Genomic DNA, 14,606 nt, shown 5'->3' with positions numbered 1-14,606 from the left:
TGGATGCTTTTGGAGGCTGGGTTTTTCCCTCAATGAGGGTTTACCAGGGTATATCTTGTGTCACATTTTGTGGGTATGTTGTCTATTCTCTTGCATGTGGATTTTAATTACGTATTTATTTTAGATCTATTATGAGTTATGTGGAAACGGTTATATTCTTTGTTGCCAAGTTTCCTTATACCCCCCTTAAGATGAGCAACAATGCGGCTACAAACAATGCAGAAAGAGAAAGAAAACTACAATACAATGTGGAAAGCAAACTTGGGTCCTAACAACAAGGCCTAATGAGTTACCCAATCACAATCAAATCTCTATGAAACAAAAAAATAGAGACAACCCAGTGGGAAAAACTCTCTTCCAAAAAGAGTTAGAAAATAATGCACAAATGAAACATCTCAAGAGAATCTCTCAAGACCATAAGTACAATGAAAGTCTCCATGATAAAAGCTTGAGACTCCATAGCCCCCCAAAATGGCAAAACTCCTGCGTTGATGAACATACCAATGTGGCTCCAATCTAAAGGAAATAGAGGAAGTGGACAAGGATGATAAAACCCATGTATGTAAGCTGACCTATAAGTCCTAGCTAATGCTTAAAGGAGAAAGCATGAGAATCTTGAAATGGAATCTCTAATGGAGGTGGAATAATAGGTGTGTTGAATCTATCATCTGAGAGGAGATGTGTGTCTTCTGATATATTTTCAACAACTGCAATAGGTGGCTCAATGACTAGAGTTGCAATAGTAGGAAATGTTGAAGAGTAATCTTGTGCAAGAGATTAAATCTGAATAAGAAGTGAAGGTGTAGAAGTTGCAACATTGGTCTCACAAATAACACATAAGTTCAAGTGACCTAACTTCAACTCAGTAGAGTCTCGTGAAAAAAGAGAGTGAGTCTCTGATAGTGAAAATGGTGGACCAAAATGTGATAAGGAATATAGACAAGAAGTCAATAGTCCTTGTAGCAATAATATTGCATGTCTCACTATCTGTGATGTGCACTAAATCATGTGCAAACTCAAATGTCTTCCCTATCCCACTGTGTGTAATCTGATAAATAGAGAGAAGGTTAGAGGACAAAGATGGAATACAATGTAAATCATGAAATGTACCATCATCAATGTCAGTAGAACCTTTCCCATGTACAATAATAACAGTGTTGTTCCCCATCAAAATGTGTGGAGTAGGAGAAGCCTCAAAAGAAGAGAACAAATCCTAAGAAGGTGTCATATGGTGTGAAGCACCTGAATCTAGTAAACATCTAAAAGAATGAGGAATAATACTTACACTTAATGCATGACCCTTTCCTAGATCTTTACCATCTGACTAAAATGATGATGATGAATAAGGTCTGCGAGAAGTAGAAGGAATATCAATGTTGCTCTTCTGAAGGAGAGCTGTCAAATATGAAAAATGTTTGGCATAGCCATCTAACTTCTTCTCATAGAAATGTGGCTCATCATGATTAGGCTTATTATAATAAGCACATTTCAGTCTTCCTGGCTTTGATTTACCTCCTTTAGGAGGAGGTGGCCCTGATGAACTATGAGTACTAGAATTAACCTGAGACTCTGTAGAATGAGATTTCAAAGTCTTCTCCTTTGTCCCTAAAGATGGTAGAGCTACCAATGCATGACTTTGTGAGCCTGTGAGAGAATCCAACTGAGAGAAATTAGCTTGCTCTCGAGTCAACCGATCATAAAAAACCTAAAAGGATGGCATGGTAAATCTATTACCCAAAGCATCTTTGGTGGAATAGAAGCTAGAAAAAAATTCTTAAAGTTTCCACGAAGCTTAGAAAGAATCAGGTAGATACACTTAGCATCAGTCTTTGCCTTTCCACAATCCTACAACAAGGATCTTTGTTGATTGAACTTCATCAAGAAGTCCTCAATGGAAGGAAAGGAATCTGGTATAAGAGAGGTAAGCTTTGCCTCTATTTGAAGTGCCCTAAACTCATTCACAATACCAAACGAGCCATGAAGTTCGGTCCACATTGCTAGAAGAGTATTGCACCTGTCTAGATGAAATTGTAGACTATTTGATACCCTTAATGCAATCAATCTGATTGCCTCATCCATCTTGTTTTGGTTCCGTATATGATCTCATAAGGCCTCTAAAAAATAGGTTGCAAAACATCTAAACATGTCCACAACCCTTTTGACTAGAGAAGTCGGGCCATCGAGGTCTTTTAAGTGTGGTAGTTGTAAGGGGTCAGAAGTTTTAGACAAGAAGAGGTCTCAGTCACTGTTTTAGAAGGGATTTTTGATGTTTTCTAATATGGTAATATAATAACAGAAAGTAATATAAAAACACCCCTCACAATGTCAATAATTGAACCCCGACTTACAAAAAGAATGTGTAAATGAGTGAAGAGCAAAAAAGCTTCAGAAATGAATCACAAATACTTGGTAGAAAATACTAGTGAAATGATAAAGAATCCAGAAAGTTCTTGAGAAGAGCTTTCTAATGCTTTTTTTAGAATGAAAAATGGAGCTATAATGAAGAAGTTATGCCCCCTAGAAGATAGAAGTGATCAAAAGACTTCAAGCACCTAAATAGGTACCAAACTAGAAAAAAATCCAAAAAAATCCTACTCCATCGTCTTCGTCTTGAAACCAGCTTTGTGGCACTTCTTTCAAATTGAAAAAAGACCCCCGTATGCTCAAGATATCTTAGAAAAACCAACAAGCACCCTAGAAGCAATACAAAATTATTATTATTATTTAAAAATAAAAATAAAACTTAAAAAAATATCATTGTTGGTGCACAGTGGTGAAGTAGCGTCCAAGTAGGGAAGGGCAGTGAAGGTAGAGCATGGTCGAGAAGAGCAGTGCAGAGGTGGAGAAAAAGGTGTCTCTGTTGGCAAAGAAGGCCAGCCAACGACTGACGGTTGCCGGAGCCACAACGGTCTGTAAAACTACTGGTGGTTATCAGGACTACTAGTGGTTTTGGTGACCACTAGCTAGATTTTTAAATTGCAGTAGCCAAAAAAGGTATTTTTTGTGAATTTTTTTATTTTTCTGCTTCTTAGATTGCGTGTAGAGGCTGTACGACCCTCTTGTGCAATTTTTTTGTTGGATCAACATTGTCCAAAATCAACAAACTTTATATGAAAATGGGGGTTTCGACGCCTTTTGAATTCATCTGTGGATTCTGTTTGGCCTCAAAGTGATTTGAAAATTAGAGACCCCCTGTTTTCACAAAAAATGCCTAAAAAACACTAGATTTGAATTGTCAAACCCTCGTTCTCCTTTTTCTCCAAATATCAAACAAGCTACAACAAATTTGGCTAAAATTCCATGAAGTATTTGTGTAATACACAATACAAATCTATAAAACCCTCAAATACCTGCATGTAAAAACTTGTCACAGAGAATAAAAAGACAAGAAGAGGCGAGGGTTTGCTCTAAAAATATGCAAATTGTATTCTCAAAAATGAAAAAGATGCAAGATAATTACAAACGATCTATCCTTATAGAAGGAGATCGAAACTCAAAAGGGGTAACCTAAAAGGTAAATTCTATTTAATAATTACTAATGAATTATTAAATAAGAATGCAAAAGGTGCATAAAGTGAAATCTTAAGAAGGGAGAAAATGTAATTTAATTAATGAAATTAAATTACCCTTTTTCTCGAACAATTTAAGCCCCTAATATTGTAGGTAATGACCTTCATTTCTTTGTGGGAAGGAACTTCTCCTTCCCTACATCAATTAGTTCCTAAAGTTTCATTTGGCCTTTAGCCTCAACATCTTGAGATCTAGGCTCGTTTAGAAAATTTCTCCCTCTTTTCTGAGGGATCTTACTTAGGTTAGGATAGGCCCACAAGGTTCCTGAGATTATTCCAGGCCTCTTAAAATGTCCTCATTTTCCAACCTTCTTAAATCATTCCTTAGATCCTCATCAGTGTAACCATTTCCCCCAAGTTTTAAAAGTTTGTTGATTACTTTTACTTTCTCCACAGTAAGGTCCTCTTTTACTAATTCCTATGTGCATATATTGATAAGTTCCTCAGTAAGTTAGGGCTCAAAAGGCCTCTTTCTCTTCCTTACTCATACCTGAGCTAAAGGAACCCTTACTATTTTGAGATCACTCATCCTCTTCTACAGAAGGAGCCAATGGGGTTGAAGGGGGAGGCATCTTAGCAGAGAGAAAGCATGAAGTGATAGGAGAGGAGCTCCTACCAAGTTCATTTTCTATCAAAGGGTTCCCCCTCGAGTAGTGAGGATAGTCAGGGCATATCTTAAGTCTTCACCATTTATTACATGAGGAGTAACTTCCTCTTCCTCCATATGTTCCACAATTTCCCCTTCCTCTATAATGGGCTCTAAAGGAGCGCCAACCAAATCTTCTACAGGAGGGGATGAGCTATTCAAAATAATAAAACCTCCTCCGAAAGGGTTAAAGGAGATGTCCAAATTTAGAATGGGGCTAGTAAGCCCTTGAGATTTAAGAGATTTCAAATTTTCCTAAATGTTGCACTCTGAGCAAGAAAGGGGTTTCCAAGTAATATTGTTAGAGATCTCACCAGAAAAGATTTCTGGTTCTAAATAATATAAAGAAATATTTGAGATAATTCTTATCTTTTTAAAATTGACTTTCAAAAATTCCATTTCAACTAAGAGTTTCACATTGTTGGGTGATACAAAATTATCCTCAAACCCTCAAAAATCACCCAAAGAGTTGCCTATTTAACTAAGAATCGAGCTTTGGAGTAATTCCATCAAAACATCTTTAATCATTACCCATTTCATAACTTTAATAATATCAAAGGTATATGGATCAAAATTTGGCACCCATCTAATAAATTTGAAGTGATGACCTTTCAAAAAAATGGGATCACCATGTAATAATGTTTTCCTTCATTTTAATGAAGAACAATATAAGAAAATGATAGTATTCTTAAGAATAGAGATTTTTACCTACTCCCATAGGAAGATTCAAGCCATGTTCTCAAACTAGGGTTACCAAGGGGTCATGATCACTCTATTTGACAAAAAGACTTTTGGACTTGCATTAATTCTAGAGCCCATTGGTGTATTTGTCACTAATAATAAGGGTTTCAGGTTCATCAGGTGCCCTACTTGAAACCTTTGTTGGGTATAATCGATCCCTAACTCGTATTGGATTATGAAAATTCTTGGCCTTTTGTTGTTGGGAGGAAATTGGGGGAGGACGCCTATGAACTGTAAAAGGACCAAGCATGATTGCATTGGCTCTTGAAGTGCAATTTGATGAACTTATTGGGATAACCTAAATTCATGAATTGGCAGGAGATCTTCTAGGGCTTTCCATATGGTCGTCCAACTGCTCAATTCTTCTCCATTTGGAATTAGGTACCAGAGAGTCTGTGGCCTATAAATTCGACGGAAGAGTAGTGAGAGCTTGCCTCTTCGTTGAAGTCGAACGATTCTCCATCAATGCAGAAAACATGTTTTTGGATTCAAAAATGACCCGAGGGCCAAAATTTAAAGTTGAAGCCCAAGATGGAAGATGACTAGATGGAGGAGCCAAAGAGGCAACCTTCGTGGCAGAAGCCCTTCGAAATTGTTCGCGAGGAGTAGGTTTTTGTCGAGTAGATTTTTGGTTGCGAGCCATTGTAATATTTTTGTCATAAATTATAACCTCCTTTTTACTCTAACATTTTCTACTCTATATCTAAGGAGAATTTCAAAAAAAGCTTTGCAACAAAAGTAATACAATTTATACTTTAAAACAAATTTATTTAACATGTGTTCATATGCAATTTAAGTGGCCAATATCTATGTCAAACGTTTCTTATTAAATTCAGAAATAAGTTAACATATTATTTTAATTAATCAAAATTATAAATTAAAATCTATATTTATATCAAGTCGTGTCAATGTTAATTTAATACACATACCCCTATAAAAACACATCATCCTTGACATACCTTATAATACAACTAGAGTAATATCTACATCATAAAGAAATATTCGTTTATAACAAATAAATTAGTGTTGAAAAAATATTAGCAAAAAAACATCTAATTTATAAGTTAATTTTTATCTTTGAAAAAGATAAAGATCCCCACCATCCTTTATAAATTCATTTCAATTCTATTAGATGGAGTTTAATAACTTTATGAGAATTTTACAACATTTTATAATTCAATAAAAATAATGTTTTAAATTTAAATATTCACACAAAGATTTCTTAATTAATTATAAGTCTTCGTTTAACATTGATCAAACTAATATTTAGGTAGAGATATTTATTTTGTTATTTTAAATTATCTTTTAAAAACCACTGATCAATTTTATTATCTTTTTATTCTTTTGACTTCACGAATCCTTTTCTTCTTTATCTACGCAAATTCAACCTTGATTCTAACTAAATCTCCAACTTACATTCTTACATGTTCTTCTATTCCCTAATCTTCTATTATATATATTTAAAAAAATATATCTAATATACAAATAAATATCTCATCAAATATAAAAGTAGTTAAATATCTTTTAAAAACAAAAAAAATCTAAAGAACCAACTACCTACCATTCCTCATCAATAAGCAAATCAAATAGATTCAAACATTTTAATCCCAAATGAATTTTGGTCTTTAACACAACTTTTAATCCACTAAATCTTTCATTTCATACTATAATTGTCATTTTCTTGCCTTCATATCCACTTGCATCTGTTTACTGACCTCGTCTTTAGATATTTGGCATTACTGGATCGACATCACGTCAAGATCACCGAAACTAAAGTTTTCTCAAAGCCAGGCGTCGCGATTACTGTGGAAGGACTTAGACCACAGCTAAAAGTGTACGGAGTATGCTTACAAGTGCGAAAGCATCTGGAGCCTACCATCCATTCCGGTTGAAAGAATGAATAATTTATGCTAATTGCGCCCATGAAAACAAAAAGTGCAGAGTTAACAAACTACGGTTAGCTTGTAGAGTCAAAGTCGGAGAGTGGGGGAAAATGGAGGAGAGTCTAATCACACCTAACGGGGCCAGTAGTAGTAACCGCACAAACAAGGGCCCGAAGTGGATCTGTAAAGAGCTGATGCTATTCCCCATGGAAATCTCTATGAGAGGGTCGCAGCGCTTGTTGATGTGGCAGTATGCATATTTGCGCTTTTTGATTTTTCTTTTGTCGACAGTCTACATAATTTGTCAATAGGGGTTTCTTAAATTTGTGAGCGGGTGCTGTATGAAAGTTTTTAGGAATATTTTAAGCATGCCGGTCTTGAGAGTTTCTAATTCAATCACCTTAAAAATTTAAGCTCTAAAATTGAAGGAATTTTAGGGCTTATAAATATTTCTTCTACAATTTTATAGGAGAGTAAATTAAAATTTTAGATTTTTTTAAAAAATTGTCAGAGATAATTTTAGTTTTACTATTATTTTTCAATCTTATAATTTAAGGGTTTCTATTTTGTGGGAGAAGATTCCAAAATCTTGTGGCAATTTGTTTTTTTGCTGCATAGGACATCTTCCTTAAAAATAAAAACTTAAGCCCCTCTATAGGACCCAACCTAAGAGGGAAATGCATTACGAAATGATGTTGAAATCTCAAGTGTTTTCGATTCTTCTTGAAATCACAACATTCAATGAATTTAAAGTGGCTCAACATTTTATTGTCCTATTTTTTTCTGGTTTCTTTTTAAAATGTTGTATGTGTCTATGTATGGATTTCTAAACACATTTTATCTATTATCCTGGTATACTTTAGGCTTTACGAATGCACATGATTAGCTACAATGGCTAGTCATTCACTTCCCTTATTTATTTATTCTATTATATGTGTATACATACATATTGTTTCTTCTCAAATTTTTATATTTTAAAACTTACTCATCACAATTTAATGTGAACACCTTCATCTTCCAGTTGAATTTGACATCTACATAAGTTATTATTATTATTATTATCTTGTTTAGATGTGGGATAAAACTTGGACATATAGTATTTTTTCTCTGTCCCATTTTATTACTTTATCCACATGTTCTAATTTTTCCCCTTACATTTTAATTTCTAGATGCTTGTTGTAAGTTGATACCCTACTTAGTTGTCTACTATTTGTTTTCTTTCATCTATGTCCTCTTACTTCTATTTAACATTTTTCTCTTATTATTTTTTGTCACTTATCCTCTTTCATGTTCCCTATTTTCTTTATGTAGCATACAAGACATATTTGGCCATTGTTCCTATAATTTTGTTAAAATCTATTTTGTTATAATTATTTTGTACAAAACTAATGCTTTAATCTTAAAGTTGTTTGTGATTAAGTGTTTTTGAATTCTTCCAATTCACCTTTACTTCATACTTGAATTTCTACTAGCCCAAACTTCACATATGTAGAGCACCACTATTATTACGAGCATTCCATACAACACCTTAGTGGTTTTACAAGACATATCAACATCTTTCCACCTATTTTGTAAAAAGCATAACACTCTTCATGTTTTTGAATTTTGTTTCTCGAGTGATCTTCCTAACTAAGCTTGTAAGTGAAATCAAGCCCTCGATATTAGTATTCTATCACCACCTCATGTGGGTGCCCATTAAATATAAATCTTGTATGTTCTTTATTTTTTTTGTTCAAGATGCTCAAAATCTTTGTTGTATTAGTATTGACTTGCCTCTTAACTTCTCTAAAAAGTAATTTAACACTTACAACTATTCCTTTAAACATATAGCTCTCATCATCTATGATGAACCTCCATAGTTCTTTGTAATTACTTTCGTCTTCCCCACCCTCATCGAGCATCATGTACTGTATCAAGCACAACGATGTAAGAAAATCGACATGACTCAAAGACTAAACTTGAGATATTCACTGTTTTTCTTTCCATATCTAGAATTTAAGAATTTAGTTCACTAGGCTCAATCTTTACTTTGGTCCTGCTTCAAGACTATGTTTTGATAGTTGGTGCAAATTGATTTATTAGCAATATAATTAATGTTCTCCTCTTTGGGCATCATATCCTCAGTTAGATCAATCAACTCCTCTTTTATGTTGTTATAGATAAAAATGGAGTAGTTAATTGTTGATTTCTTCTAGTTGTGAATAGTTTCAATTTCATTGCCATCTCCATTAACCTTTTTCCCCTACTCTTCTTTCCCCATTATCTTTCCATTCCCTTGGTCGCCCCCTCAAAGCTATAGTTGCCAAGTTGTCTTTTTTACCTTTACATACCTACCAAGCTGCCAACCTAATGGACCTTCGAAGATAACCATGCTCTTTTCCAACCTCATCTTCTTCCTCACTGATTACCTCTTGAATAAAATTTGGTGTTCTTAATCGGGAAAGACATTTCCTTTTCCTTTTAGTGACAAACGATTAACAAGTATCTCGTGTTAACAAATATCTATATTTGCCATCTATCTCTATAGTAACACGTGTCTCATATTTACTAACAAGCCCTACTATTCTAATCTATTCTTCTGGTTCATGTAGATGTAGGGTGCCCTTGCTATAGTTTTCTATGGCTATTGCCGATTCAAAGGCCCCTACTATAATATCATTAGTTTATCATCTAACATATCCACACATCTTACTAAACTTCAACTACCAACAACATTTTTCCATCCTAAACAACATATGAAGGAGAAGGAAGAAGATTGGCTAAACGTGATAAAACTACTTTCATTGCTTTATTATATTTTACATTTATTTCTATTAACAACCTTTTTTAAAACACTTATGTACAAAATACAGATTAATATTCTCCTACCCATTTTCTATTTACGTCTTTTTTTTTTTCACCTGCTACTGCTTTTTTCTTGGGATGTAAATGCGAAGGCATGTTGTGGAATTTTGTTCTAGAAGGTTTTAATTTTTTAACACTTATATACACAATACAGATTGATATTCTCCCACCCATTTTCTATTTATGTCTTTTTTTGTTTTTTCATCCAATGACTACTGCTTTTTTCTTGGGATGTAAATGCGAAGGCATGTTCTGGAATATTGTTCTCGAAGGTTTTAATTTTTTTATCGAGCAACGTTGCAAGGTATCCACGTCTTCTGATGCTTCTAATAAAACTCAGGGGTATGCAAGTGAAGATCAAGTGAAGAGAGCAGCAGATTTGATTACCAAATTTTAGAGAAGGAGAGACAAGTTAACCAAAACTTTACAACTGACTAGTTCTACTCCTGACTCGGGAGGGTGATTGCATGGGTTCTTTAGTCTCGTGGACGTCATTAAAATCTATCATATCATATCATATCATGCCATGGGCGACAAAAAAATAAACAAAGGAACTTGATTGACGCAGGATTAGACGCGGTGTATTTTTGCCTGTATTCTTGTGCCGCATCGTCAGCATGACAACACCACAACTTATTAAATACAGAAAAAGATCAAAAGATCATGTTACATTTTCTTGATCGAGTTATTTGTTGACACCGAAAATTCTTTTATTCCGATCAAGGCAGCAAGCTCCAAATACTTCTTTTTACGGAAATTAGCTGGAGCCTATTATATAATGCCAAGATTTCACACCCTTAGGCTTATACAATTGAGAAGACTGCACAGTCAACTTGAACAGTTTGATACATATCGGGTTAGGCGAGTTGAATTTCAAATTACGTTCAGTTCTATTTAATATTACGGCAGTACACAGTTGAGTTTACACTGCAGAAGTCCGTAGCGCACCAAAAAGCACTGGTTAGATCTGGTTGTGATAACAAAAATGTCGTCTGGAGCCAATTTACCTGATGGAACAAAAGCGAACACAGGTTGAAAAGAACAGCTGACAGTTTTAAGCTTGAAGGAAAAAAGTAATGGAGGATCCGCTGATCATGAATGCTGGCGGTAGTAGCTCCAGCAAGGTCATATATGGAAGAGCTGATGCCATAGCCTATGGAAATCGATATCAGAGGGCTGCTGCGCTTGTTGATCTGGTTATCTTGCTCTTTCCGTTTTTTAAAATTGTAAATTGTTTGTAGAATTGTAAAGAGAGGCTTTTAAGAGCCGGCTATATTAGGTCATCTTACGGTTGAATTCTGTATTCCGGTCTAATAAGTTTGATTTGTTTAATGTTCAGAATTTGCTTGTTTCGTTATATAGTAAATATTTTACATATAGCAAACAAAGACCGGAATTCTGTTGAGATGGAGCTATGTTTGGCCATTTCCTGTCTGAATTCTGTATTTCGGTCTTATATTGCTCACTATGGCCTCGTTTCAACAGTGTCCTTCTTCGGAGACGTCATTTTTTTCCTTTCTCCTTTCGTTTATTTCATGCAGGAGGTGCGATTAGTATGTTTCAGTCGACGTTTTGCAGAGATACGTACTTGCATCAATTTAGATTTTCCTCGAGCTAACCACAGTGTGTTGTTCCGCTAATACGACCGCAGTATATCTTTCCCTGTGACCTGATTTCATATCCCGGAGTATGTCCTTTCTATTGAAAAGAAATAGAAAAATGAACAGAACTTGTAAGGTCCCCGAACAGGTACCAGGTTTGGGGCTTTTTTAATAATAAAAGCAGAATAATTACAAGTTTCACAACTGCTGCTCTCTTTCTGTCTGAATTTACATTTTGGAGAGATACATACTTGCATCAATTTAGATTTTCCTCGAGCTAACCACAGTGTGTTGTTCCGCTAATTCGACCGCAGTATATCTTTCCCTGTGACCTGATTTCATATCCCGGAGTATGTCCTTTCTATTGAAAAATAAATAGAAAAATAAACAGAACTTGTAAGGTCCCCGAACAGGTACCAGGTTTGGGGCTTTTTTAATAATACAAGCAGAATAATTACAAGTTTCACAACTGCTGCTCTCTTTCTGTCTGAATTTACAAAACACAACACCAACGATAATCCTTTGCCTTCATAGATATATATACAAAAAATCTTCTAAATGCAACTGCCACCAACGTAGGAAAAATCCGCTGAACTCCTTAAAAGAAAATAGAAACTTTCTTACAAAAGGAGAATTGCGTCCTGAAGATGAAAAGAAACTAGGAATTATTGAGCGGATTTTTCTTAAACATGTCTGCACAATTAATAGGTGTATGAACTTTCTTCAGGAATACTGCACCTCCATCAACAACTTTTCTAACAAAATGGTACTTAATTTCAATATGCCTGATTGTATTGTGATAAGGCGGATTTTTAGCCAAATGGATAGTGCTTTGACTATCACAGAATACAATCACTCTGCCTTACACTTTGCCAAGCTCACCTAAAAATCCTTTCAACCAAACTACCTCTTTTACATGTATGTAAGACAGCCATATACTCTGCATCAGTTGTGTATAAAACAATTGTTTCTTGAAGCTTTGGCATCCAACAAACAGCTCCACTTGCGAGAGTAAAAACATAACCTGATGTAGATCTCCTTTCGTCCAAATCACCTACAAAATTAGAATCAACATAACCACACATTGAACCATTGCAACCATTATTGGTGATACAATAATCACTTGGGCCTCTAGGATACTGTAGAACCCATTTCACTGCTGCCAAATGCTCTTTGCTTTGATTTTCCATGTATTTACTGACAACACCGATTGCATGTGAATTATCTGGTTTTGTACATAACATTGCATACATTAAACTTGATAAGTAGGAGATAATTTCCACAGCACGTCAAATTGTGATATTGCTATCAGTATTTAACTGTGTGATTTTTGAGTCAAACTCATTGACCCATGTTTCATGAGTAGTGATTCGACATGAATCCATCTCTCATGAGAATAAATGGAACACTTAGCACTCATTGGATCTAGGTGATGCTCACAGGGGTGAAGCACCGAGACTTCCCAGGAGGTCACCCGTCCCAGTACTACTCCAGCTTGAGCGCGCTTAACTAAGGTCACCCATTCCAGTACTACTCCAGCTTGAGTGCGCTTAACTAAGGAGTTTCCTCCACGGTCAAACCCAAAGCTTGCAACCTCATTTGCAAAACCTTCACCAAGTGTTGTGCCTTATGAACCATTCATTAGAAAGCCCCTTAAGCTCATCAATTGATAAGTAGGAGATAATTTCCACAGCAAGTCAAATTGTGATATTGCTATCAAGATTCAATTGTGTGATTTTTTAGTCAAACTCATTGACCCATGTTTCATGAGTAGTGATTCAACATGAATCCATCTCTCATGAGAATAAATGGAACACTTAGCGCTCATTGGATCTAGGTGATGCTCACAGGGGTGAAGCACCGATACTTTTCGAGAGGTCACCCATCCCAGTACTACTCCAGCCTGAGCGCGCTTAACTACAAAGTTTCCTCCATGGTCAAACCCAAAGCTTGCACCCCATTTGCAAAACCTTCACCGAGTGTTGTGCCTTATGAACCATTCATTAGAAAGCCCCTTAAGCTCATCAATTGATAAGTAGGAGATAATTTCCACAGCAAGTCAAATTGTGATATTGCTATTAGGATTTAACTGTGTGATTTTTGAGTCAAACTCATTGACCCATGTTTCATGAGTAGTTTTGAGTTTACATTCGGACACCATTGAGAAGGTTTTCAAAGTATAAGACTCCAAAATGTGCTAATCTGCAAAGGAGAATCTACGACAACTTGAACGAGAAAAAGCTTGACCACATTAAGTTTTCTAATGACAATTGACAATTCATCAAAGAGAGTCAAAGGCTATCAAAAGACGCAACACCATGATTATTGAGGTGAATGCAATGGCACGAAATGCAGGAACTCCTGATCCTGTGATCATCCGGGATAGCATCACTAAGTACAAGGCCCTTCAGAACAATCCCTAGGATTGTTTCAATTCTCTTCCGTCTTCTTCCTTCTTTAGTTTTCATGTTTGTAGATTGGAGATGATGTATTACATGAAATTGTATAATTACATGTAATAGGAATTGCATGCCATTATGACATGTAATCCAATAATTTCTCTTGTTAGTTAGACTGGGTCAAAGTTGGTTGAGTTGCCCCCAAATTTTCCTCCTTTTTCTCAACTCCTTTGCTTATAAATAAAGGAATGCCCCCTCATTGTAAAAATCATCTTTTGTTGTATACAAGAAAGCTTTGCCAAATTTGTGCAAGCATAACTTTGATTATGTAGTACAAATTTGGGAGAGAAGTGAATAAAAGAAGCAATTGAATTTGAAGCTTTTACTGGAAGCAATTGTGATAGAGCAAATTAAAAACTTTGATTGTAATTTGTGTCTATTGTCTTTGATTCATGTTATTATTGTGTGTTCAATAATAGAGCATAGTGAGTTAAGAAGCAATCAAAGTCGAAGCTTTGATTGAGAGCGATTGTGGTGATGCATAGACTAGAAGCTTTGATTGTAGCTTGTATTACCATCTCAAATTCATGAAAAATAGTTAGTATTCCCCTACTTTTGGAAGCCTTTGCACCCCAATGATAGAGGCTTTTCTTATAGAATAGATTAAAACATGACCTAGAGCCAATCTGGTATGCTTTCAATCAACCTTTGAGTTGGTGTTGGTTTATCGGTATCACTGTTTCCAACTATTAGATAGAAGTGTAGTTAACGATTTCATCTTGCCTAATACTCGCTCTGCGGATAAGTGGATTCTTTCCTGAAAGCAAAGAGGAAAGAATATTGGTAACACCCTTTACAAAAACTCTTAATTTCATGCTTACCTTGAGTTGATATAAGGAAACTTGAGAAGGGGGAGCCTTTCC

The 14,606-nt window shown here is 35.3% G+C and overlaps 1 protein-coding gene across 2 annotated transcripts in view; it reads left to right on the top strand.

Annotated features, from left to right (window-relative positions):
• The first annotated feature begins 10,607 nt into the window (after positions 1–10,607).
• The window catches only part of TPC1 (two-pore channel 1), a 288,494-nt gene continuing 284,495 nt past the window's right edge, over positions 10,608–14,606 (top strand). For both annotated transcript variants that reach the window (XM_089821751.1, XM_089821750.1), the window contains exon 1: positions 10,608–10,879. In XM_089821751.1, the coding sequence (XP_089677877.1) occupies positions 10,760–10,879 (120 nt within the window). In that variant the 5' untranslated portion in view covers positions 10,608–10,759. The remainder of the gene's footprint in view (positions 10,880–14,606) is intronic.

Source organism: Cupressus sempervirens, chromosome 3 (genome assembly GCF_028749045.1).
Source record: "Cupressus sempervirens isolate cs-2001-9-10 chromosome 3, ASM2874904v1, whole genome shotgun sequence".
Taxonomy (NCBI): domain Eukaryota; kingdom Viridiplantae; phylum Streptophyta; class Pinopsida; order Cupressales; family Cupressaceae; genus Cupressus; species Cupressus sempervirens.
This window is presented reverse-complemented; position numbering and strand designations above follow the sequence as displayed.